At 45.5% G+C, this 26,584-nt stretch overlaps 1 protein-coding gene across 1 annotated transcript in view; it reads left to right on the forward strand.

Moving 5' to 3' along the window:
- The first annotated feature begins 2,458 nt into the window (after positions 1 to 2,458).
- PLD5 (phospholipase D family member 5) overlaps positions 2,459 to 26,584 on the forward strand; it is a 144,312-nt gene continuing 120,186 nt past the window's right edge. The window contains exon 1 of the mRNA XM_081124127.1: positions 2,459 to 2,998. Coding sequence (XP_080980253.1) covers positions 2,810 to 2,998 — 189 coding nt within the window. The 5' untranslated portion in view covers positions 2,459 to 2,809. The remainder of the gene's footprint in view (positions 2,999 to 26,584) is intronic.

Raw genomic sequence — 26,584 nt, forward strand, 5'->3', positions numbered from 1 at the left:
AGGCAACAAGTACATGTGTCTCTCACATCGAGGTCTCTCTCCCCCCCCCCCTTCCAGTCTCTGAAAAGCAATGGAAAAAAATATATCCTCAGGTCTTTCTCTGACTGGCTTATTTCACTTAGCAAGTGTCACATGATCTCACTCATATGTGGAATCTAATGAACAAAATAAACCGATGAACAAAATAGATCCAGAGACACAGACGCATGGAACAGACTGAGGGATCTCAGAGGGAAGGCAGGGGTAGGTGGGTGGGTGGGGAGAGATTAATATAATAATTTATATGCATGACCCATGGACAACATAATAATTTATATGCATGTATACATAACCCATGGACACAGATAATAGTGGGGTGAAGGCCTGGGGGGAGGGGTGCAGGGGGGAGGGAATCAGTGGGGGGAAAAAGGGGACATTTGTAGTACTTCCTACAATAAAGATAAATTTAAATATATATATAGCCTCAGGTGAGGACAACGACAAAAAAACCCAACAGTAACGATTTATACTTTTTCTGACATTTTTTGATCCTAAAAAACATGACCTATGAATTGATTATAATGCTCAGCTCAGTAGTTTGCCTTTTACATACATGCTACCAGGATATTCCTTTCAAAATAAGGAGATGGTAGCAACTACTAGAGTAATTTCTCTATAAAGGCATAGTTTAAAAAAAAAAAAATCTGTTGAACATGAAAACCTGCCTGATCCGGACGCCTTTGTTTAAATTCTCCCACAGAGGGACGCCCTGTTATTACTCTGAACTGGGTATCTGCCGCTCGGCAAGGTTTGGATGGATCGCGTGACCTACAGTATAATCTTACAAAGCAAAAATCAGAGGACTCCTCTGTAGAAAGGCAGCCGGGGCTTTCTAACACCAGTATTATGAAAGATACATGTAACTGCAGTCATTTAAATTGTGTGTTTATACTTTTAAACCGCAGAATCGGTGAAGGTTAAGTTGTAATAGCAAACATTGGAAGACAAGACAATGGCATGGATGGTGTTCACAGCCTTTTAATCCTTGCTTGGAAGTGTCCTTTCTGCTTGAGCCTCAGTTCCTTAACCTAGAAAATGGGGTTCATAAGCCTTCATCTTGCAGAATACCTGAAACTCAGGGATGACCCACCAGCAGGGGTGTATATCACACAAGCACTCAGTCCCTAAGGAAGCCGGTCTAGAAAAACCAGAAATCTGTGTGGTGTTTGCATTCAGTTGTTTCATCCCCAAGGTGACTACTCACAGGGTTTTACTTCAGCTACTATTGTCAACCACCACCTTCCACTATGGAGAGTGTAAAGAGGCATGAGACACAGGCCTTGCCTCGCAAGCTTCAGGTGCCTTCCTGGAATTTCTTCCTTGAAGCCACCGTGCACCTGGGACAGGGCTGAGGAACACTTCTGCTCGGGGCTGGAGGGAGAGAGGGGTGTCCCCTCGGCGGCTGGCTCTCTTTAAAATCTCCAGAAACTTCTCCAGCCTCTCTAAGCTTCCCAAGCTTGTAAGTGGACCCGGGACACCCTTAACACTAGTTGTTACACGGCGTTCAGGTCAAACCAGCAGATGTTTTGAGATGCTGACTCCAAAGATAGCAAAAGGTAAAAAGACTGAAGATTGAATTATTAACGTGCCACCTTCTTTCTTTCCTCAATTCCTCACCCAATGCCATGTTTAGAGAGAGGAAGGGACAGAGCCCCGACTGGCGATCAAACCCCCGAAACCCAGGCAGGCGCCCTGGCCGGGAATGGACCCGGCGACCCTCCGGGGCACAGGCCCGCGCTCCACCCGCAGAGCCACTCGGCCTAAAAGGTCAGGTCTGGCTGTGCGGCGGGAACGCCGTGTGAGACCCCTGGGGACCCGCGAGCGGAGCGGTGGCCGAGCACCTGCGGACAGCGCCCAGGTGTCGCTCGCCGGGATGCGCGGGGTGTGGCCGCGGGGAGCTTTGTTCCAAGTGCGCACCCGGTGGCCAGCGGGTCCCGCCTGCCCGGCCGCCGCGCTCCTAGATCCTCGCGGGGAAGTCGTGGGCGAGGCTGTTCTCTGGGGGCTGCCCCGCACCCTAAGCTCTTAGGCCGCGGAGGTGGGAAGTTATTGAACTTTCAGGATAACCGGCGTCAAGCCGGAGGAGTCGGGGAGGCGTGCGGGGGCGCTGCGGGCTGCGAGTGGGGGAAGGGCGGGGGTGGTTCCCGAGTCTCGGGGCGGGAGGAGGCGCGGAGCCGGCGCTCGCTCCTCCCGGGGCTGCTCGCCGCCGGGGGAGGTGCGGGAGGGGGAGGTGTGGCCGGGGTGCGGGGGGCCGGCGGGTCCGCAGCCAGAGCCCGCTGCCCGGCCGGGGCGCGGCGGTCCGGGAGCGGCGGATCCTCACTGCGCCAACCTGCGGGCCGGGCTGCCTGGGCCGCCGGCGGCCCCTCCCACCCGCACCGCCGCCTCCCCGCGCTCCCGCCCGGCCAGGCCCCGGGTCCCAGTCGGTGCCGCAAGGAGCCGGCGCGCGGAGCGCCCGCTCGGGACCGCAGCTCCCGGGTGACATCGCGGCCACGCCGCTCGCATCCGCACTTCTGCCGCCCGAGGCAGGCTCCCCGCCCTCCCTGACTCCCTCTCGCCCCCGCCCCTCTTCCCCTCCCCCTCCCTCCTCCCGCACCCCCTCCCTCCCCCCCTCTCCCGCCCCTCTCCTCTCTCGCTGCCCCTCCCACCCGGCCGTGCGCTCCCCGCGCTCCCCGCGCCCCCCGCGCCCGCCGGGCCTCCCGCTCGCCCTCGGTGCCCAGCTCTCCGCGACCATCCCGAGCCCGCCGCGCGCCGCCCGCCGCCTGGTCATGTCAGGATGGAGATCCGGCAGCACGAGTGGCTCTCGGCCTCCCCCCACGAGGGCTTCGAGCAGATGAGGCTCAAAAGCCGCCCCAAGGAGCCCTCGCCGAGCCTGACCCGAGTGGGCGCGAACTTCTACAGCAGCGTCAAGCAGCAGGACTACAGCGCCAGCGTCTGGCTCCGGAGGAAAGACAAGCTGGAGCACGTAAGGGCGGCTCGCCCCGGGGGCCCGGGCCCGTACCCGCCGCGCGCACACCCACCCGGCCCGGGGGCCGCCCGAGCGCGCACGGGGTGCGGGGACCTGGGCAGGTGGCCCGACTCGGAGGCCGGCCGACCGCGTCCCCCTTCTGACCCGGGGCTTCCCCTCCTGCACTTTTCTTGCCGCTGGGACCGGGCAGTGGGGAGGGAAGGGGCGCTTCCTTCCCGGGGGCCGTCTGGCCGCCGCGCGCCCCCACCTCCCGCAGGCTTCCCCGCGGCAGGGCTCATTGGCACCGCGCCTTGGGGTGCGGGGTGACAAGAAGCGGAGCTGCCACGAATGTGGTCCTAGGAACCCCGGGTAGCGTGGTTAGTGAGCTTTAGAGGGGGCGTTCGTGTGGGTCTTTGGGGGTACTTAACTGCGCCCACAAACTAACAAATGAAAGAATCCGTAAAGTTGTCGCCGCTGGCGACTCCCCCTGGGCCCAGGCGCTAGCAGAGTTTCCGCAGAGTGGCCTCTGGGACGAGCAGTTGGCGGGTCCTCTCCGCCTGAGCCCGGCGCGGGAGGGATTTGCGCGTGGCCAGGAGGAAGGAGAGCGGGCGCGCGGTGGCCCCGCTCCCCAGGAGCGCGCCCCTCCCCAGGTGGGAGCAGGCCAGCGGCGACCTCCGCGCCCCTAGAGTGCGGGCTTCCCACGCAGCCCTAGGGTCCCCGGGGTGAGCCCCTAGGGCTAATCATTCTGGCAGGAAAAAGTCCCCCAAATCTTCAAATGAAATAGAGTTATGTCAAGAGTGCAGCAAAGCAGCTAAGGAGAGGCTGTGTCCTCCCGCCGAGATGCACAGTCTAAATGGAGTCTGTTCCCGGAATGTGGGGGTTCCCTTGTATTTGGGTCACACGCCAAATACGATAGGAAGGTAGGAGGGAGAACTTCTGGAACTCACGCACCTCCTACCGCTGCGCAGGCCCGAGTCCCATTTGCCCCCCACCCCCTGGGGCTCCCCCTTTCCCCTGCGCTTTGCAGCCACAGCAAGCTCCCCAGGAGGGAGCCTGCAAAGGGGTGTATTTTCTTTTACACTGTGAAAGGAAGGCGTCTTGCTTTTTCTCCGAGGGCCTGATTAAGTCACGGAGAGCTGGAATTTAAAGCTTTGAGTTGGGAACCAGTTTCTGTCTTGCGTGTAGAGAACCATTTCTTTTAACATCAAAAGGATGCCTCATCCTTAAGACCGTGGAAGTCGTTGAAGGCGATTGCGAGGATGGCAGGTTGTTTGAGAGGCAGCTGTATCCACATAAAAATGAAAGCTCCAGAATTAGCCAAGGAACCGGCTGTGGTATTAGTTTAAAGGGGAGCAAATAACATCTTCGTGTAATTTGGCACTTGATGTTCCCTGGCTTGAGGACCAGGGAGAGTGGTCTAGCCTTCGGATGGCGATGCATCTTCATTTCAGTGTCACTCAGAGTGTGTTGGTATGTGTGTTCATTCCCGGCTTGTGCTTTTAGCTGATCTATTTCTTTCATTCTCACTGAAAATCAATAGTTCAATCTTCTATGAGTATGTCTTCTTGAGTCAGAGACACTGCATGCGTTATATTTAAATGCTTTCTCCCATTTAGGTTTTCATTGAAAGTATGGAGTCATCCCAGGTGGGCCACAGCAGCGTCACTTTTCTGGACAAGTATAGGGTGCTCAGCTCCTCCTGGGAGTTAGAGACCAGGGGAAGGAGAATCTGGTTGTTTGGAAGCATGCAAAGATCTATGATTTCTTTATCACTCAGGTGCTCCAAAGAGAGCGTTGCATTCATTTAAAAAAAAAAAAAAATCAGTTGCCTCGTTTGTTATTTAAATTAACATTTTTGTTTGCTTTCTCACATACAGTTCTTGAAAGTATTCTGTTTTTCTCTATGCCTGCTTTCCATTAGAAATGGGGCTTTGCTTCAGAAGAAATTTTTGTGATTTTTGTTTGCTCTTTTGAAACATCTACAAACTTTTTAAATGAAATAATATTTATGAAAGTACTATGAAAACATTGAATTAGCATAAAAATGTGAATTTATTTGAATTCAACTTCTGGGTGTTTAGAATATATATCAAACGTTGTGCACATTATGACGTTTCTGATAGTTTGATGTTAATTTCAAATTAGATATTGGAAATGTAAAAACCCATAATAAACATAACCTAGCATATTATGGCTGCACAAAGCGTGAAAATGTAATATTGACTGTATTGTAGACAATATCGTGAACACATGTGGCCCCTTCGGATTTAGATGTTACAGAGATTAGGATGAGTGTGTCACGGGAAGTTCAGAGGTGATGGTGGTTAAAAGAAAAACACCCTTTGGTCTGTCGAATCAACTGGATGACCATGATTTTTATTACTATTATTTCATTTGCAAGAAAACAACCTACTGTTATTTTGCTGGTGCTTTAAGAGTCAATCAAGTAGTAAGGGCATAAATAAATTAAGGCTTCAGTTGACACACGCATTCAGTCCTTGCAGTAACAGAATTCCCTGAAATGAAACGTGGCGATGTGTGGACTTGGTCCAGACTTCAGAGGCATTGCTTAATCTGAAAGTCAATAACACAGTGTAAGGTGACGGCTAAAGAATATATTTCTGCCCACTTTGCTGAAAGTGAGGATGCGTAGTTGTTTCTCTCTCCTTTTCTAGTGTAAAAGCTGCAGCACTATCCCCAGGTTGGACCAGAGAAAAGTGACAAGAATTGGTTGCAAGATTGGAACGCTTTCAGCCCATCTGGAAATCGATCCCTGTCACTCATTGTTTGGTGGGTGCTTCCACGGTGAACACCTTGAAGAGATAAGTGTGCTTGAGGGAATTCTTCCACTCTTAAGCCATGATTAGAGCTACAAGGAAGACAGGCTTGTACCGTGGATTCTGGGCATTGAACTCCACTTGGAGATTTCAGGGCCAAGGAAAATTGCTGGCCATACGTAGAGTGTTGTCATATCAGCTACAAACAGTGCTCTTGGTTCTTGGATTATATTGCTTCCTATGGCTTTGGAAGGGTTAGGTTTGGGAAATGGAAGTTTGTTCTCTATAGAATCTATATATTTACTTTAGATATAAAGTGAAGTATATGGTCTAGCAAAGCAAGAGGAACACATGGACACTTTTTCCACCCCCAGCCCTCCCCTGCTCCGTCAGCCCTCCCTGGGCCTGGGCCCCTTTGAGAGTTACCATTTCATACAGTTGGACTATCCAGGGGGCAGCGTAACATTAGACTGGTGTCCTTTGGTGGCATATGGCCTGTTTGAACTTGTTGTTGTTGTTTTTAACAAAGTGGGAGAGGCTACCCTTACTCGCCTGGTTTTAAGTCAGTTGTGTGTGTGTAGAAGTTTCCTGATGCGTTTATGGAGGTGGGAATGCCTGATCGTCTCTACTGCTTATCCAGTTTGTTTTTGCCAGAGTGTGGGAAAGAGTGGGGGCTCTGGTGAGGCAGGCCTGGGTTTAGACTCTGACTCCATCTCTCACTAACTCTGTAATCTTAGGCAAAGGATTCAAAGTCACCAGGATGCGCATTCATTGTCCTCTACAAAGGCGTCACAGGCTTGCTGGGATGATTCAAGGAGACAATCCATGTCTGTACTGCGGTGACACACAGTCCCCTAATGTCGGGGGCTCAACCTCACAAAAGTGCTTCTCGTCTGAGCAGGCTGCCAGGTGTCTTAGTTCACTTGGGCCGCTAGTTACAACAATACCATAGATGGGGGTGGTCTATACACAACAGACATTTACCTCTCACAGTTCTAGAGTCTCAGAAGTTGAAGATTAAGGTGTGGGCAGAGTTGGTGTCTGGTGAGAGCCTGCTTCCCGGTTCAGGGGCAGCCCCCTTTTCATTGTGTCCGCGTGGTGGGAGGAGTGAGGGAGCTCTCTGGAGACTGTTTTATGGGGGGTAGTAATTCTACTCAGGAGGGCTCCAGCTAATGACCTAACCACCCCCCAAAGGCCCCACCCCCATCTGCCAGCACCCTGGGAATTAGGATTCAACATGTGAATTTGGGGGGGTAGAAACGTGAATTTGGGGGAATGCATACACCCAGCCTAGCAACAGGGCATTTCCCTCGCTTTAGCTGTCTGGGTTGAAGGAAGCCCCATCCTGATGATTGTTTTCATGATCGTCAAGGTAGCTAAAGGGACGCTGGTGAATCATGTAACGTCTCTCACTGTTTCCACCCAGAAGCGATATATCCTTTGACTCCTTTTTATTGGCCAAAGACGGTTTCATGGCCAAGGCTCATTCAGAGAGGGTGAGGAAGGCAGATTCAGCCAAGACCCAGAAGAAAGAGAAGAGCCATAGCTCAGCAGGATGACCACAACCCAGCCAGCTCTTAGCACAGTGCGTGGCTCGTGTGAAATCTCACCGCACCGTACCCGTAGGTGTAATTTCTTCCCAGGTATTGCCTGGCTGACTGGCTGGCTGGCTGGCTGGGCCCTCACACTCCACCCACAGGGCTTCCACTTTTCCAATTTGTGACCAGCCTGTCTGCATTATAGTTCTGGATACAGGTCCTATGGCTTCTTGAGCCAACAAAGCCAGCTCACTAGCTGGAGCCTCTTAGCTGCCTCCTTGCCTGGCCTCCATCCAGTCTATCCCCTGGGGGCCTGACTCCTTCCTGGGCCAGTGGGCCCTGCTTCCTCCCTGCCAACTCTTCTTTCTCTCACTCTCTCTGCAGGCTCTGCTAGCAGAGACCAGCTCCTTGCCTGGTCCCCAACCCCTGCTCTCCTTTCCAGCTCGTGCTGGTTGAAATAAGTCGAGCAGTGTTTTATTTATCTGCACAGTGACTCCAAAAGCCTATTTAACATTAAAGCAGAAAGCAGAAGAGAGAAATTGTAAAGAAGGGAGAATCCTAAATGTTCACTCTTATACGGAGCCTTAGTATCTTGCTTAGTTTAGTAAGTGCCTCACTTAAAAAAGAAAAGAAAAAGTCTCTTCTACTCGTGACTTTGCACCTGCTCCAGTAGAGTTTATGTTACCAGTGAATAGTAAATAAATGCCAAGTACACACTTGCCTCCTGGAATAAATTATTCACATGATGAGCAAAGAATAAATGGCTTGGAGCAAAGGTGGTCCCCGTGGTCTAGGCTATTATTACGTAATGCTGTTTATGTCCTGCAGAGCAGACTCCTGAAAGGATTGTGCCCCACAGAGCAGATCAGTAAAACACCGAAAGACCAAGTTCAATGTAAGGGAATGAGTCTTTAAGATGTTCCCTTAAAAGTCTATCAAACAAACAAACAAGCAGAAAAGATCGTTTTCTATGTGTATGTATTATTGGCCAGACTGGGTAATTTTAGTGCGGCCTTTAGGAACATTAACATTTACCAGGATTATTTGCTGTGTGATTCTAGATAAACAGAACAGACAGCCCAGGCCCAGGCAGGACTCTCTGCCTCTAACTCATCGGTCAAGAAAGGAAAGTTTAGATGTCTCTTGAGTCTGTTCTAATGGATCTCAGTGTTGTGTCCATTACTGTACTTGTCACTACTGCCGGCAGCATATTTATCCCACTAATGGGCTTCTGTCACTGTGGGCTGACATTTCAGTTTGCTCTGAAGGACCTCTGACTTCTTTGAACTCTGTTGGGTGCCACTTATTGACTTAGCTGAACATCAGCATCGGTCTGTGATACCCTATTTAATACATTAAACTTGAGAAGCTCAAGGTTATTGCATTTAAGATGTCTTTCTCTTTCCCTCTTCCATGTAATAGCCACGTGCCAACTTCTGGTTAGTTTCTCTGAAAAGTTTTTACTTCTCATTACAGACTTCTGTACCTATCTCAGGGTTAAACCTATGGAACAGATTTCAGTTCTTCTATTTTAGCTCTGAAGATCAAGAAATCTGGTGAATCTTTTGAACTTCTGAGCCAAGACAGTAGCTGTAATACCTTACGTTTTCATACTGAATTGGCTGAAAGGTGGGTAAGTTAGGCAGAGGCAGACCTCGTGATAAGCTGTCAGCCCAGAAACTTTGCTTCAAGTGTGTGTATTGGGGACGTTTAAAACTCCTGAATTGCCCGAGATGCATACCTCCACAGATTGTACTGTGTGTGTTTAGACGACAATATAAATGTTGAGAGCAGTTGAGAGACCAAACTGTGGTTGTTGAGAGACAGACCTTTTTACCAAAAAAAGTAACATTTCTGTTTTCTCAGGTAGAGAAAAAGGAACCTGATTTCTAAACTCACATATCAAGCCCTTACGCAGGGCCGATAGAGAAAAGTGAAACACCTGGCAGACTTTCCCGGGTGGACTCGGGCACATGGAAAATCTCCCTGCCAGCTCACACATGAAGTTGAGCTACCTGCCCAGGTATCCTGGAACTGGCTGTCATGGCCCCTAGGTGATAAATACGGTTCTTTATTCTCCAAAGTAGACAGCGAGCCTTGGGAACATACTGTTCCCTGAATTGAGGCATTTTTGTACGCCTGCCAGTAAGTTGTTAGGTCTGATCCAGTGATAACAGGAGGAGTTAAGTTGAGAAGATGGGTCTCATTGAAATAAAAAAAGTGCTAACTGGCAAACACATTATCAACAGACATTTATTGAGAGCGTCTTTTATGTGAAAGACACTTGGTTAGGAGATTGTGAGTACTTCATTCAACAGCATTTACACGATAGATACTGCGTTTCAAATGGTACAGAATATACAAAGATTAGAGCAGGGCCCCGGGCCCCTCCCTCAAGATGTTTAAGTTGTATAAATACAGTTATAATACAATTGCAGTGTTATGAATAATAGAGAAAAGTGCAAATAGTATAAAACATTGCCTTCAAAAGACTTTTTTAGATAAGGGTAATATACAGCTAAAAAATAATGGTGACATATAGCAAAGTTGAATTTATTCCAGTAATAGAAAGTTGATATGAAATTTGGAAAGCAATTAATGTAATTCATCACATTAACAGAATGAAAGTAAACCCATATGATTATCTCCATAGATGAAGTAAAAGCATCTGATGAAATTCTATACCTGTGCATGATAAAATTCTCAGTAAACTGGAAATAAAAAGAAACTTCCTTTATCTGGGAAAGGATTTCTTTAAAGAGAATCACAGTTAATGGTGAAATATTGAAAAATGATCTGCATAGATTGTGAGACAGAGATGTCCGCTATCATAACAGTACTTCTCTTTAGCATTGTACAGGAGATCGTAACCAATGCAATAAGGCAAGATATAGAAATAAAAATTAAAGAATTAAAAGGAAATAATAATATTGTCATTATTAGCAGATGACATGTACATTTGAAAATCCAGAGTAAACTGCAGATAAGTTAATAAATTAATGATGTCTCTGGATTTATCACAGCCACTGGATATGAAGTCGCTCTACAAAGTTAAATTAGGGGAAAAACAATTCCAAAATAAAACTAAAAACCATTAGCATTTACATTAGCATGAAAATATCAAATACTTAGGAATAAATCTAGCATAAAAGAATCAAATAACGAAACTAGTAAGGCCTCTTTCATTCTCTCAGGTTGATCTATAAATACAATTTCAGTTCAAATCCCAACAAGGTTGTGTGTGTTGAAAATTTATTCTAAAATTTATATGGAAATGCAAAGGGCCAAGAATAGCCAAAATAATCTTCATGATAAAGAACGAAGTTAGATGACTGCTTCCAGATAGCAAAACTTATCTGAAGCTAGATTAATTAGGGCAGTATGGTTTGGTGCAAGGATAAATGACTACATCAGTTGACAGAACAGACAGTACAGACACAGACTTGTGTATATTTTTTCATGGACAGGTACTTGACTGATGACAAAAGTGGCAGGCACGGAAGTGCAGTGGGAAAGAAATGGTCTTTTTAAAAATGGTGTTGAGTCAGTTATATAGCTATTTAAAAAATGGATCTTGATTCCTCTTTTACATCACACACAAAAGTCAGGTAGGTGTGGGTTATAAAACTAAATTAGAAAGTGAAACAGTGAGGCTTCTAGAAAATAATATAATAAAAATCCTTCATCTACTTGGACTAGGAAAAAATTCTTTAGGCATTTTTATAATCCCAAATAGGATTAGTAAACGGAGCTACATTAAAATTAAGTAATTTTGTCTATAAATGAGTCCCTTACGAGAATGAAAAGGCATGTCACGAAGCAGAAGGATATAGAGAGATCCAACACACACTCTGACAAAGGGTTTTAGCCAAAATATATAAAGAGCACCCACAAGTCAATAAGAACATAGACAACCCAACAGAAAAGTGAGCAAGACATTTAAACAAGGAAAGGTGCTTGATGTCATCAGTCATCAAGGAACTAAATAGTTAAAACAAAATCATACAATGTTATACAGTCACCAAAATGGCTGAAATTAAAATGATTGACAGTAACAAGTTTTGATGAAAACGAGGAACATCTCTAGCTTTCATAAGTTCAGGTAGGACTGTAATTCACAGAGCCACTTTAGAAAACTGTTAGCAGTATCTAGTAATTTGAACACATGTATACCTTATGAATCAGCAATTTAAAGTATGTATAGAGAAAACAAATGTGTGTTCATGTGCACCAAGGACATGTACCTGAATGTTTATTGAAGCTTTGATTTTAGTAGTTTCCCAATAGGATGTATCTCTAATATCCAGTATAGTGGAATGTCTCATTTTCTAATATCTAATATCCTAATAACCAATATAGTTGAGTGGATAATGAATTCTAATTATTAATACAATATAATACATTAAACAATGAAAAGAGTTTAATTATATGGATACATATCTATATATATATGAATTAATGTGGATGACTCTTTCAGACTTAATGAGTGAAATGAAGACATACAGACTACAGGATTCCATTTAGGTGGAAAAACAGGCAAAGCTAGATTATGGATATAGAAATCAGAATTAATGATTACCTTTGAGGGTAAAACGGGCCCTAGGGAAGTTTCTGGGGATCCAGTAGTGTTCTATCTCTTCTTTTAGGAGGTGGTTACAAAGTAATATTTATCAAGCTGTACACTGAGGATTTGCACACTTTATGTATATCAAGTTGCAAATGGTAGTTTACCAGAAAGAAAGTAAAATGTATATATAGTGCCCTTCCCTTACTTACTGCTTATCTATGGCTATATGCCTCGGACTCCATACTTCTCCTGTCCTACTCTCTCCAGCCCATAGACTCTGGGTCCTGACACCTTCTGTCATTGTTGCCTCCACGTGGATGACTCTTACTTGTCACCTCCCCAGGTATGGCTTCCTGGATCCTTTCTTCTCCTCGCCCCCACCATCTGCTTTCGGCAACCTTCCATGTCATTCCTGATGCACATATCACACTGTGTTCTGAGGATGTGCGTATTTGTCTTTTCCACTGGGCCGTTCATTCTTTAATAAATCCTTACTGAGCTCCCTTCAGGAGCAATTTAGTGAATTGTAATTCCTGGGGTTGAGAAACCTTCAATCACTCCTGTCTAGAGAAGGTGGTCAAAGAAGGCTTCACCCTAGGCAAATATTTGCATCAGGCCCTAGGAGCCCAAGAGGAAGAGCTGCTGGATTGAGGACTGGCCTGAACCAAGGCTTTTGAGTGGCATCTGGGCAGCGAAAAGTGTGTTTGGAAGACCAGCGAGCAACAAGTATGACTGGCAGACAGGGTTTGTTTAAGGGAATGTTGGGTGTGGAAACACCATGGTAGTTTAGGAGAAGACCTTGGAGGGTTTCAGGATTTGAATGGCAAGCTGAAGATGTTGGACTTCATTCTATAAGCAAAGGGGAGATATTTCAACAGGCACTTTATTTAGCAAGTTCGGCCTTCAGAAAATGCTGGTGGCATGCTGTGTCTGGGAATGAGAGCTGGAACTGGGAGGGCCAGTGGCAAGTTTCTGTTAGCGGTAGAGATGGGAAGTCACAAAAAAGTGTAGAAAAATTGAGGAGGGACAGATGCAAGAAATATCGTGAGATAAGAGTTCATGGGACTTGGTGCTTTCTTTGTTGGATGTGGGGAGTCTCATCCATTCAGTAAACATTTACCGAGTGCCAGGGATGTCCCAGAAATTGTAATTGGTATGATGAAAGCAAGGATGGACAGGGAGAGTTGGAATTCTGCCCTCTTTCTCTTTGTATCTTGGACCCAAGCCATTGTTACTGTGTTGATCCATAATAACCAATATTATTATGACCATAATTAACAAACATTCCAATTCCTGCTCCCTGCAAGGAACTGAGCTTCGGGCTTCGGAAGAGTCCAGTGCGTATTATTGGGCCTTTGACCTCAGCTACTTGTGATCTAATCCTTCAGAACTCAAATGTTTTCACTTTAAACATGAAGCCTGGTTAGTTGCCTCTCCTGTGCGGTCCTGTAACATCATGGGCAGGCATCTGTTATAGCACTTAACACACTAGTTTTTTAATTGCCTGATTAATTGTCTATCTTGTATTTTCAGTGGAAAGTTTGAGGGCAACAACACTGTCTTATTCATAACAATGTACCCTTAATACCCAACACAGTGCCTGGTAGATATTCAATATTGATTGACTTGACTATCGAAAGAGTGGATGGATGGATGGATGGATGGATGGATGGATGGATGGATGGATGGATGGATGGGTGGATATGTGGTTAGGGAGGCAGAACTTACACAGGAGTGAAAATGAACAAGGTGACACGTGCTACTTGCCAGATAAATGCTACAGTCATCAAATGCAACAAGAATTCAGTTGAAAGAAACGTCAGAAGCTCCATGAGAAACAACCGAAAAGGCGAGCTTGGGAGCATCTCAGTGTTAAGGAGATAGGCAAAAAGGCTTACAGATCCAGAGGAACTACTGGGGATGTAGAAGCATTCACTTGAGTTTAGTCTTTTATCTCTTTCCTGGATTTAAGTGGCAGAAGGGGAAGATGTGCTTCTTAAAAACATAGAGCAAGATGAAAAAGTTGCCAGTGTGGCAACTTCGAAGGAGTATCTGATTAAGAGCTTCAAATGATACACTTGGTTATTTTGATTTGCCCACGTAATAAAAGGCTGGTGAGAATGAACAGATATTTCCTTTACTTAGAAACCTGAAAAACGATTTGAATAGAATTGCTGGTCAACATTAAAAAAATGGATTGAAAGTTTACCTCTAATCACTTTGGTGGGCTCCCCCCCCCCCCTGCAACCAGCCCCCATCCTGAAGTGTTTTCCAAAACCCGCCTCATTAACATAACAAAAGACACGTTCATTGATCTCATCATAGTAAATTCTGAGGGTTTTAGGAGTTCTGTGCCAGGTACTGGGATGCAGACCAAAAAAATATATATATATATATATATTCTTAATTACAGATCACAACATCACAGACATCTACTTTATGCCAGGCAGAGTTCTTGGCCTTGGAGGTACTCCAACAAAGAAGGAAGGCAGTTGCTGCGTTGGGCTTCCATGCTGGTGGGGGAATAGGTGATAAACCCATCCACATATATAAGACGTCTAAAATTATAAGTGCAATGAAGAGAAATAAAACAGGGAACAATTGTGGGGAGTGGGAGCTATTTTAATTAGAAGCATCAAGGAAAAGCCTTCTAAGGAGGTGTCATTTTAGCAGTGTTCATTTTAATAGAAAAAGACAAAAAAAAAAAGGGCCCCAAGGAAACTTTGGGAGATATTGGGTATGGGTATTACCTTGATTATAGCAGTGACGTCACAGGTGTTTGCATGTGTCCAAACTCATCAAATTGCACACATTAAATATATGCAGGTTTTTATATAATGCCTCAATTAAGCTGTTAAAAAACAAAACAAAAAAAAACTTAATCTCAAATAGAAACTGCTGAATGAATTCTGGTAACTTCAGGCAAAGGAATTCCAAACAGCAATTGAAATACTTATGACATACAACTTTCTTCATTAATTTCATATGAGATAAGAAGTTAAAAAACTATTTGCAGTATATTTTAAATAGCCTGTATGTGTATAATAGAGGATTCTATACCACATGGATAGAATGGAAGTTAGGAAGGATATACTCCAAATATTAACAGTGCTTATTTCTGAGGAGTGGGATTGTGAATAATTTTTACTCTTTTAATTTTGTTTATCTGTTGTTTCTAAAACCTCTACAATCAGCATGCATTGTATCATAAAAAGAAATTAAGAAAGATTTTAACATGTTATTTCAAACCTACCCCTTTATGGTCCTTTGCCATCTACCAGGTAATCCCCATGAGGGCAGGCATCCTACCTGAGTTATTTACTCCCTGTCTTGGTATCTGGCATAGTGTCTGGCACATGGTGTGTGTGGGTACTTTATAAATAATTCTTGAATGAATGAATAAATACATAAAAGCATAAATAAATACATTGAGCACTTCTAGTGTTCCAGGTACAATGCTAGGTACTTTCAGTATGTTATTCTAATTAATTTCTGCAGCAACAGTGTGAGGGCTGAATGGAGCTTTTTTTTCATAACTGGAGCACAGGGGCTTAGAGAAGTTAAACACATAGATTGTGGAGAACTGGTATTCAAACCAAGTTGAGTCTCCATTTTATTGCCTCCCATCTTCCATCCCCCTGCCCCCCCAACCCCCACACAAAGAATGTGGCCCATAAATAAGGAAACTTTAGAGGAAGTTCAGAAAGATCTTTTTAGGTAGGTGCTTCGCATCTGAGAGGTCCTTCTCTCCTTTATTAGCAAGAATATAAGCACACAAAAATGAAGTCCAATTGGACTTTAGTAAACTATTTTAAAGATACTATTAATAGTTTTTAAAAATATGGAGGCCTTTGGTAAGATTGTCCGGTGGAATCGAAAGAACCCTGGATTATGTGAACTTGGTAGGTCAGGGTTTTAGTCTCAGCTCAGTTTTCTTGTCTGTGACATCTTTCTGCATTAGATATAGTTTGGCTGCATGTAACAGATGTCCCATAATGGTGATTAAAAAGATAGAACTTCATTTTTCCCTTACCTGAGAGTTCAGACGTAGGCAGCCCATAGGCTTGTGTGAGGTTGCACAGGCTCCCAGGACCCAGTCCCCTCCCAGCTTTCTGCTCTGACTTCCCTCCTGTGTGGCCCTCCTTGTCAGAGTCCAAGGGGAAGTACCCCCCCTCACATTCACTTTCTGAGCCTCAGGATGGAAGGTGATAGAAGGGGCATCCCCCACCCTTTTAAGAGAATAACTCAGAAGAGGCACCATCACGTTCCCACCCATCTCCTTGTCTAAAACTTAGTCACATGCCACACCTAGCTGCAAGGGAGGCTGACACATGGCATCTTTGTTCTGGGCAGCCATATGACCAGTTAACATTTAGGGGTTATCGGAGTGAGCAGGTATTGGAGGATCCTTAGAAATCCATGCCACAATCTTTTATGAGCTGTTCTAGCATTCTGTGATTCTTTAGTACTCCTAAAAACACAATTTTTATGTATTGTCTTGATGTTTGCATCATGCGTATGGGGGAAAAAAGAAAAACCAATTGCAAATGACAACGCTGGTGATTTTTAAACTGCCATTTCACTTAGTCCTGTTATAGGAATAGTCTCTTAAGTCTGAAGAAGTGAAAGAAAGTGAATACATCCAGAAATGCTTCTTAAAAAAACTGCCAGAAGGAACATAATCAGGTGATGTTTGATAAGGCTGAAGTAGAAGCTGTTACATCCTTACCTTATGTGACATTAAATAGCAAAGAACCATTAAAAAATTATTGAAAGGGGTGTCAATCTGTGCCTACTGGAGTTGAACTGACTTTTTCAAGGGTAATTGTATAGAGTATTATTTTCTTCAAAGCTGGAGAGCAAAATCCAAGCAAGGGAAGATTTTTTTTTTTCTGGCTTTATCTTCTTTTTGCATTTAAAGGAGAATTAAGATTATTTTAGTTCTCTGATTTTTTTTCCCCCCATTGCAACATTTTCTACTTGGAACGCAACCCAGTGTTCTGAGATATTATTGTGGTCTGAGAAGTGTCCCTGGCTATAAAACAGGACATTAAAGAAATAACTTCTCTCCCTTGAATGATAATTGCAAAAACAAAATGGGACATTTGGGTGTAAGCACTGGTAGTAATTTCTTCTTTAATTTACATTATACCAATATGTTGCCAGAATTAATGGGAGTGATAAGATGATACAATTAAATGTAAAATACGACAACATGTGGGGGGTTGGGACGTCCTTGTGGACATTTCATCTGTCGTTTCTAACCATACATTAAGTTACTGTAGGGGCCTGGTTATAAATGACACATGTGGTATACTTTGGTGGTTTCTAACATTTGAGTAACCAAAACTTTGTTGATTTAAATCAGTGTCCTCTATGTCACAAGTCTTAACCCCAGCTGACGTCCTATTTGGATTTAAACTGGCGATTGTTAGGATTGCAAGTCTAGCTGATGGCATCCTACCTTCCAGGCCTTTCTCTTCATGTCAGCATTCTCATTTCCCCTCCACACACACACACTTTTCCTCTTCGCTCCTTTACTTGTTCAGCACTAATAGTCTGTAAAATAGAGATGACATCTCAACAATATTGAAGACAGTCTTTCCCTCCTGTTTTAAAAGGATGCTATGGCCTGGCTGTGTTTCTGCCGGGGATTTTGCTTAGAGCTTGTATCTCCACTGCTCTTTTCACGTGTGAGCTGTTTGGGATCCAGCTCTGCCAACACGTGTCCTTTTCTGTGCCTGGAGAAAAATCAGTGGATTTCCTGCTGGAGGAGTTGGTGTTAGTATAGCCGAGAACCCCCCACCACCAGCCTGTGAACAAGCATTTCTTGGGCACCCGTTAGCTGCACAGTCAGGGACCGGAGCAGCGGGAAGACTGGAGAGGGGCTGGGAATGAAATAATAGATTCTCTGACTGCTTCTAGAGGTTAGAGACAAGATCCAGTTCGTGTAAGATTTTGCTAAGTCTGGGTTTCAGTGGAGGCAGGACTGTTTGACTGGGCCCAGGGACTTGGTCTCTGAGCATTAGTATTTCATAAATAAGCTGGAACAATGGCACTGTTTCCTACCATCTCTTAGGGATGCGGCCTCTTAGTAGGTGACCAACTGCATGACGTGATTAATGGGGAGAAAACTGACATAGGACAAGAGCATTCACAGGCAACCTAGGACTGTGTATATGGCAGGGGACCGGTGGGTGAGGGGGTGACAAGAGGGGTCACATCACCCGGACCATCTTCTCACTTTCAACCTGACAAAGATGTGACTTGAAACACAGCCCAGGAGGAGTTAACATAAAGAGAGAGACAAGGCTGAGAATCATAACAAGGAAGGCAAAGAAAGGCAATTTGTATTTATTTACCCATAAAGGCAAAACAATTAAATAAATTTATGGTACTGTTAGCTGATTGTTTTCATAGTCTGATCGAAGGAAGATCTGCAGCAGGAAAAATAGACCGTGAGACATCCTGAGATGATTACATAAGAGCCCCCATAAAGCAATAATTAGTGATGATGGGGCGATGTTCTCTTTCGGTTATTGAGATCCCATGGATGAGAGAGCCAGAAATGAGTTTGGGACGGTTTATGGTCATTTTGGAACGTAAAGTAAACATTGGCTGCGGGTGGAGGTGGCGCCACCAGCCAGCTCGAAGGCACGGCCGGGTGTGTTGTGTAAGCCGGTGCAGAGACGCGCCGTGTGTGGTCCCATGCGCTCGGGCTTAGGTGATTCCGGTGACACGGGTGGGCTCGGGGCATGGAGGGGGGACTCCAGAGTGGTGGGGGGGCCATGTCCACAGACCCGGGGTGACCTGAAAGGAGGTGGCTCTGCACGTCGCTCACGCAGATCTGTGCATTTCAATCGGACTATCACAGGCCTGTGTGCCCGGTGTACAGAGCAGGGGCTCTGGAGGACACGCGTGGACACGGCATCCCGCGGAACCTGCGAGAGCGGTATGTGAGTGCCCTTGGCTGGAGTTAAACTTGGGGAGGGAGAAAAGTCGGGAAGGACACCTGATCTTAAAATCCAGAGAGAAGCAGGCTCCCCTAATTATTAGATAGGATGAGAGAGAAAAAGGATTCCTGGGGTACCTGGGCTGGCTCACAAGCTCTGCGGTTTAATTAGAGTGGGTCACTGCTTAAGTCCCTTTGGGCAAGCCTCCCTGTAAGGAAGGCTTTTGCAGTCAGGAGTGTTGAGAAAGAAGCCATGGGAAGCCTGGTTCAAAATAGCTAGCAAATATTTAGCAATATGGGCCCTCTGTGCTGGACCCCTGCTCTGGGACAGGTCCCAAGGAGGTGACAGCCTGCCTCCCTGCCATCAGGAAAGGCTGAGACTGAATAGTCTGCCACTGTCCCCTGCTGGAGGCCCCCCAGGGAGGGTGTGTGGTGGGAGCAGGGAGCTGGGGGCTTCCACGTGTCCCCACCTGGCAGCTCCTTGCTCCTGTTCCAACAGGCCCATCCTCTCTCCATCTAGACCCAGGGGCCATGTGGCAGCCTCGGGCTTTGGTGGTAGAGAGGAATCTGATGTCTCTTGCCTGGCTCCTGCCAGTCCTCTCTGCCCATGAGGTTTCTCATTTGTTCTGGACCTGCCCAGTCGGCCACCTGAACGTTTCCCTTTGACTTAGAACCGACACTGCCCAGAATGTAGCCCTGTGCTCCCCTCTGTCCCCCTTCCACTCTGGCCCTGTATACTGATGCTTGACCGAGCTGGGGTTTGCCATCTATTCTCTGCACTTGGGACACTGGGTTTGAACTTCAGGAAAAGGGTGGCATCAACCCCTTCACGTCTGTGGGGTTTCCCAACTTTTTTCTGGTCAAGTCCACAGGTTGCTTTCCTCTCATGTCAAGAAGAGTGTGGGGTGTGATGTGGAAGACAGTCATAGTAGTTGACCAAGTGAGACATTCTGAATAAAATTTAGGAAGATTTCTGACTTTTTTTTGGAACCCTAAGGATAATCGTGAAGCATTCTAAAACAGTAAGAATTGAAGTATTTCAAGCTTCTTTTTCTAGTGAGCTTGAAATAGGAATTCATGTGTGTGTGTGTGTGTGTGTGTGTGTGTGTGTGTGTATCAGGTTTGTTTCTTACTATCTTCTCTTGTCATGTATTTAAAACGTAGTGTTATGGACTGAATGTTTTAAGTCCCTCCCAAAATTCATCTGTTGAAATCCTACCCCCCAGTGTGATGGTATTAGGGGATGGGGCCTTTAAGAGTTATTAGGTCCTGAAGGTGGAACCCTCCTGGATGGGTTAGTGTCCTTATAGGAAAAACATGAGAGAGAGGACCCAATCTATGGTATTCCGATAAAGCCGCCCAAATTGCCAAGACTCACAGTAGACATGGAGGTGGTTTTGCAGTTTCATCACATAGATGGGATACTGTACCGTGTAACACTAGAGCAGTGCTCTGCATGCTAGGCATACTGTGTGTCACACCTCGGTGGCTGGTAGGGGACACAGCATCAGAGGGAAACGGGTATTCGTGGAATTCTCAGCTCTGTGCCTTGACAGTGGGCATCCTCATTAGAAACTATCTGATATATTGAAAATCAGTGGACTGTGAGATACTAAGAAATAAATGGACACGTGGAGCTTGACATATTGCTTACACAGATAAAGACTGTAGTGACTAGCAGAGGGTGAATTGCGAATTTGAAGCCTATGATAAGTAGAGTTCTTGAGCTCCAGCATTCATAAAAATTTGGGAATTGCAGGTTGATGTGAATGGAAGTGGAGAGGGTTGGGGAGAACAAGCCCAGTTTGAAGAATGTATATGGAAATTTATTCCAACAGTTTCATGGAAACAAAGTCTGATAACATTCAGGGAAGCAGATCACCAAAGGATGGCCTGAAGTCCATTTCCAAAATAGAAAATGGGGCACCCCAGAACGAGGCATCTGAAACCCCGCAGGCAGTTTCGGGGGAAAGAATGAGAGATCGTAAAGCTGGCAGAAGAAAACAAAGAAAGTTGAGAGCGTGAGAGAACAATGGGCTGTCTGGAAAATGTTCTCTGTGCAGCGGAGCTCAATTCACGGAATGATTTAAATACCTAAAGGATGTAGACATAACAGGTGATTACTACTTTTATGCCATTGGGTTTTGAGCCCAGGAGAGCTAAACTATATCAGTGTGTTTGCCTTCTCAAGGTTTGACAGTCTTTGGAGTCTCATTTTCTTAGCAGGTCAATGCGTATATACTATACCTATATATCTCTATATATTTATACATCTACCTATCAATAATATTGAGAGGAGAGTCATTGAATTTTCTCATCTGGAATCATGATTAACAATTCAGAGAGGAAAAATATAAATTTTCAAAACGACCTGGAGAGGCTAATGAGAGTGGATTTAGAAGATCTGGTACAGAAAAGGAAGGTGCTGTATATAAGCACACTAAGCTAAAATGTGAAAATGAAAGACTGTGAAAGATTAGGAAGCAGAGAAGTTCTAAGTGTGCAAGATTCCTAGTGAGAATTAGGAATATAATTTAGAGCAGTTTAGCCTGAGGAATCTCTTAATCAAGGTCAAGGGAATCTCAGTGGGAAAGACCAAAGCCTGGAGTACCAGGAGCTCTTGGTAATAAGCCTTTCGACTCTAAGTGTGGTCCATAAAGTAGCAGCCTGAGCATCTCCAGAGCTCTTGAACCAAAGGTGCCTTCCTTCCTATTTACTGAATTGGTTTTCAAGATTACAAGGGTGATTCAAGAGCACATTACAGTTTGAGAAGCACTGTTCTTATGGGGACTAAATAACAGTTTGGTGGATAGTTTTTGGAGGATATTGACTTCCTCAAGATGAAAGAGATGAGCAGTGAAAAATTTCTATAGAGTGGGTGTGGGATCTATAGAAATTACTGCGAACGGAGGCAATGCCAAGTAGTCCCAATATCGGATGGTTTAGATATAAAGTTAACACAGTAAAGAACTGTTTGAGCCAGCCAGTGAGGAACCTAGACTGTTAAAAGGAAAACGTATGTTATTAAGAAAAAGTGTTAACTGTGCGACACTGAAGAGCGTTCAAGAATAGAAATCCTAAATTCAAGCTAGAGTTTGGAAATTTATGTTTCAAGGAAAGATTGAAAGAGAATTTATATGTATACAGACAAGTGCAACACCAGCAAAAATGGTATTTGTTTTATTTTTGCAAAGCAATGGTCCCTAAGAGCCATGAAACAGCTTGCTGACTTTGACTTTCTGGGTTTATTACAAATGAATACATTAAAGCCTTGAGGTAGGAAGTGGAATTCTGGAAAACAGATGGTGTGAAACACCAATGAGGCCCAGGCCTCACCAGAGACTGTTTCGGGAGCCATGCTTCTCGCTTAGGGTTATTATTATTGGTCAGTGGAGGCATCAGAGCTCACTGACGTTGCTGTTACCATGTGCAGAGGAAGCTGCAGACGGTGCTTGCGGAGGTGAGCTCAACCTTTGCAGTGAGTCTTTTGGAAAGTTCTGAATCACAGGTCCCTCCGTTACTGATGCTCTGAAATACCGGACTTGAGTGGGACCTTTCTCTGTGTTTCAGCCAAGAATCTGGGGACACAGGAGATTCATCCTCTAAATGACACCTTCAGTATTCTCTGTCAAGGAAGCTCCTTTCTGTGCATTCCCAGTGCCTTCTGCAGGTATACTTTTGTAGAAGTTAAGTTTTAGTGCACAGCTAGACACATTTCGACAAATGTATACACTGTTGTAACCAGTGCTTCAATCAGGATACCTATTTAGTGCGCAGCTTGTTAGGTTTATCCCAAATCATGCATGTTTCAGTGGTCCTATGAGTTGCATTTTTTGTTTGCAGTTGTCAATTTTTCATTGCAGTTGTCAATTTTTCATTTTTCTATATAGAACAATGTTTATGCACATAGAACAATTCAATGTGCATTAAAATACAGTTGTCAGTTGTGTATAAAAATACAATTCATTTTTTATTTTGGGCTTATTGCATTTCTTGCCTCATTTCCTGTGCTGTCTGTAGTCCAATGTCTGAAATTTTTTAAATGTATTTTGTCCAGTTTCCTAACTATTACCAGTGGCAAGGCTAGTCTGGTACAGTAGTTCATCAGAGCCAGAAGAGGGAGTTTCACGAGTTTTACTTTAGTGGAATTTACCTTATTCCACATACCCTGTTTATTATACAACATTTTCATTTAACATCATTAACATACCTTCATATCATTAAAATTTCTTCATAAAAGCTTCCTTTATTGACTATTTCATATTCTATCACATACACTATCTTTTATTCAAGTAGGACTATTAAGTTGTTTACATTGGTTTAGATATTGCTATAGCAAATCTTTTTATATCAACTTTTTGTATTTCTGACACATTCTACTTGTTTCTGATCCAGTAATTCTCACTGTACTATGATTTTTTCATGAACATCTCTGGGAGGGGATTGCAGAGGATTACAAATTGTCTATCTGCCCCAGTGCCCACCATCCATGGAACGCACACACTCAATTACCCATGGGCAGAGGGGACTTGGTACCCCTGGAGAGGTCACCCAACTTGATAAATAACACCTTTCGTTTCTGTAAGCTTGGGCCTTTTCAAGAAACACCTGCTCTGTCATATGCTCCTCCCATCACTGGCAGTCAGTGAATGAGATATGAAGACACAGATGCAGAGAGGTGGGAAGGCAGGCCGCTCAGCTGGTTGCTGGCAGAAAGAGGACAGGGTCTCAGTCACCTGCCTCCTGCTCCTGTATGTTTCCTCCCAGCTTGCCCTGAATCCTCTGAACCAAGCCTGCCTTCCAGAGGTCCTCCGAATCCCTGGGCCCCTGTCCAGCATATTTTCCAAATAGAAGCTGGCACAGTGAGCTTCTGAAGGCCTTTTTAAGACAGAGTTTTCCCCTGGGGCTCTGGGTTTAGGGGTCGGAGCCTTCTGAGAGCCCATCAGTGGTGATTAGTGCAAATGCTCCGGCTGCCCTTGAACATCCCGACCCACCCACTACTCTGTTGCGTTCCATTTGGCTGCGGGCCCAGGTTTAATGGCATCCTACAGGCCTGCTTTACAAGTGTGTGCTTTGAAATGCGCTTTGAAGAGCATACTCTTAATGGAAAGCTTTTGCATAGTAAATGTTCCCAGACCTCACCAGCTGTGGACATCAACAGGGACACCTTTACTCTATATTCAGCGCTCTGGACTGTCCACTAGGTGACAGAAGGAACTCAGAGCACAGCTCAACATCCCTGGTGACTTTTAGTAGAACTGTGCACTTGGGCTGCAGCCCCTGTGCCCTTCCAGGTTCTTCCAAGGCTGAATTCATGTCACTGTCCCTTTCCTCCAGGCTATTCTTAATGTTCCACCTGGGCCATTACTGCACCGGCACCATCCTTTGCTTGTCCTTTGCTTGTCCTGAGCCCGATGACCTTGGCATCGGCTCACCCAGCCACTTGCAATTCTCTCGCCCACCAGTTCATGCTGTGGTGGCTCTGTTGCTCAGCCTGAACCACGCCTGGTACCCCACTGCTTGATCTGCCCCCCTCAACGCCACGCCTCACCTCTGGGCAGCTCCTGGTCCTCCCCAGATGCCACTCCACTCCTCTGCTCAATTCTAGATGCAACCCAGCACTCCAGGGGACATTGGTGCATGACATAGTTCCTCTGCTTGACTCCTTTTAGAGGAGTCCAATACCATGTCATCAGGTCCAAAGTTGTGCAGAGTTTAGAAGGACGGCTTTACTGATGCGACACGGGTCCTGCTCTCCTTATGACATGCACATGGTCAGCGAGGAGCGCTGCTTTGGTCCAGTTCAGTCAGCAGCCACCCTGATGTAGCAGGACCAGCATTCCCCTCCTCTCCCAGGCCTGACTCCAGTGTCTTTCTCGGGGCTTCCCCGCTCCCTCCTCAGAGGAGGTCTTCCCCTGCTTGTCCCATATACACCTGGCCTGTGTCAACCTCAGTGGTGGACAGGTTTGAATTCCTTTCCCAGGAAGCCCTTCAACCTGCATTGCGATCAGTGCAGGAGAAAGATAGGCTGAGACCGGGAGGTGGGACAGAGGTATCCGAATTCCAGTTAGGGTCTGACCTTGATCTCTGCCATACTATGATGTTTTTTTAGACAAAGTATCACATGAGAGACTAGCCATTGGTGGAGGTGTTTTGAGTTCCTAAAAGGCAAATCTTAGTCCTGCCTGTAATGAAACATCCTTTGAAGTGGAATGCCTTTTTTAATGATCATAGACATCAGGACGAGAGGGTATCTTTAGAGGTAATGGGTCCTGAGATTAGTCCTTGCTTATTTGGAGCTGAAATACATCAATCCTAGGGGAAAATGGCTTTTTGGGGGATTTTTTTTTCTACCCGCCAGCCTTTGAGATTCCTGAAAACAGTCCTCATGCCTCACATGTTTTCTCTTTTCCTTACCAAACTCCCCATGTAGTGAGTGTGTATTAGTTTTCTAGGGCTGCCAAAGCAAAATGCCATAGTCTGAGTCACTTAACAATAAAACTTTATTTTCACCCAGTTCTGGAGCCTGGAAGTCCAAGAGCAAGGTGCTGGCAGGCTTGGTTTTCTTGGAGGGCTGTAAGGGAAGGACCTGCCCCAGGCCTCTGTCCTTGGCTTGCTGATGCTAGCCCCCTCCTGCCTGTCACACGTCATCCATCTGTGCACGCAGGCACTGGACCCTTCGTGTTTCTCTTCCAATAAGGACACTGGTCATATTGGATTAGGGCCCGCCTTGGAGGCCTCGTTTTAACTTAATCACCTCTTCAAAGACCTTATCTCCAAATACAGTTCCATTCTGAGATGCTAGGGTTGGGACTTGCACATAGGAATTTTGGGGACACAGTTCAGCTCATGACAGTATTGTTGTTGTTTTCTCGCTGTTTGGTTTATTCCACTGAAGATGCTCCAGTAAACTTTCTTGGGCAGGACACCTCCGTAAATGGGGAGAGTTCATCTTGGTTGTAGGTTTTATTTGGAAAATTGTTGGTAGCTATTCACGTTTGCTCTCGGAGTGGAGCCTGTCACTGCTTTCTTGATCTCCCCCCCGCCCCGGTCTTTCTCTCTCTTTATGTTTCCCTAATTGTTACTTGGGCTTAACAGCAGGTCTCTCTTATTTGACACCCATGGACGATAGTATAGGGGTTGTAGCTTTTCAATTCAGCATTCATTTCTTGAGCACTGTTTCGCCCAGGCACCGTGTTAGACCTGAGGGACACAGGGATGCGTAAGCAACAGCTCTGCCCTCTGAGAGATCGTAAATGATGAGACAGTGTGTATATACACATATATTTATAAAGCAGTGTGCTGAGCGTGGTGATGGAACTGCGAGCAACCTACAGAGGTAACACAGAGAAGGAGCAATGGACCTGGGCCAGGCAGAGAAGACTCGACAGAGACGGTGACTTTGGGTGGGTTCTGGAAGGTGATTAGGGTTTGCCTGGTGGATGCAGTGGGAACCGTATGATGCATTTCGAGAACCACAGGATTTATGACTAGAAAAGAAAGGCGAGGAGTGACAGGAGTCACGATGCTTCAGAGAAAGGAAGGAGCCAGGTGTAAGCAGAGGAGCAACCTAACCAGCCGGGGCTTTGGGAAGGTAGCTCTTGTGATGGTGGAGGTGGGTATGGAGGAAACAGCAGGAGGCCACTTGAGGCCCCATTGCAGTATTTCAGATCAGGGATAACAAGAAGCTAAGTTAAAACCCTGGCAGTGGAAATTGAGAGGAAGAGACACAATTGAAGGCTATATAGAGGTCATTTTGGAGGGACTTGG

The sequence above is a fragment of the Miniopterus schreibersii genome, assembly GCF_964146895.1.
Source record: "Miniopterus schreibersii genome assembly, chromosome: 21".
Classification (NCBI taxonomy): Eukaryota; Metazoa; Chordata; class Mammalia; order Chiroptera; family Miniopteridae; genus Miniopterus; species Miniopterus schreibersii.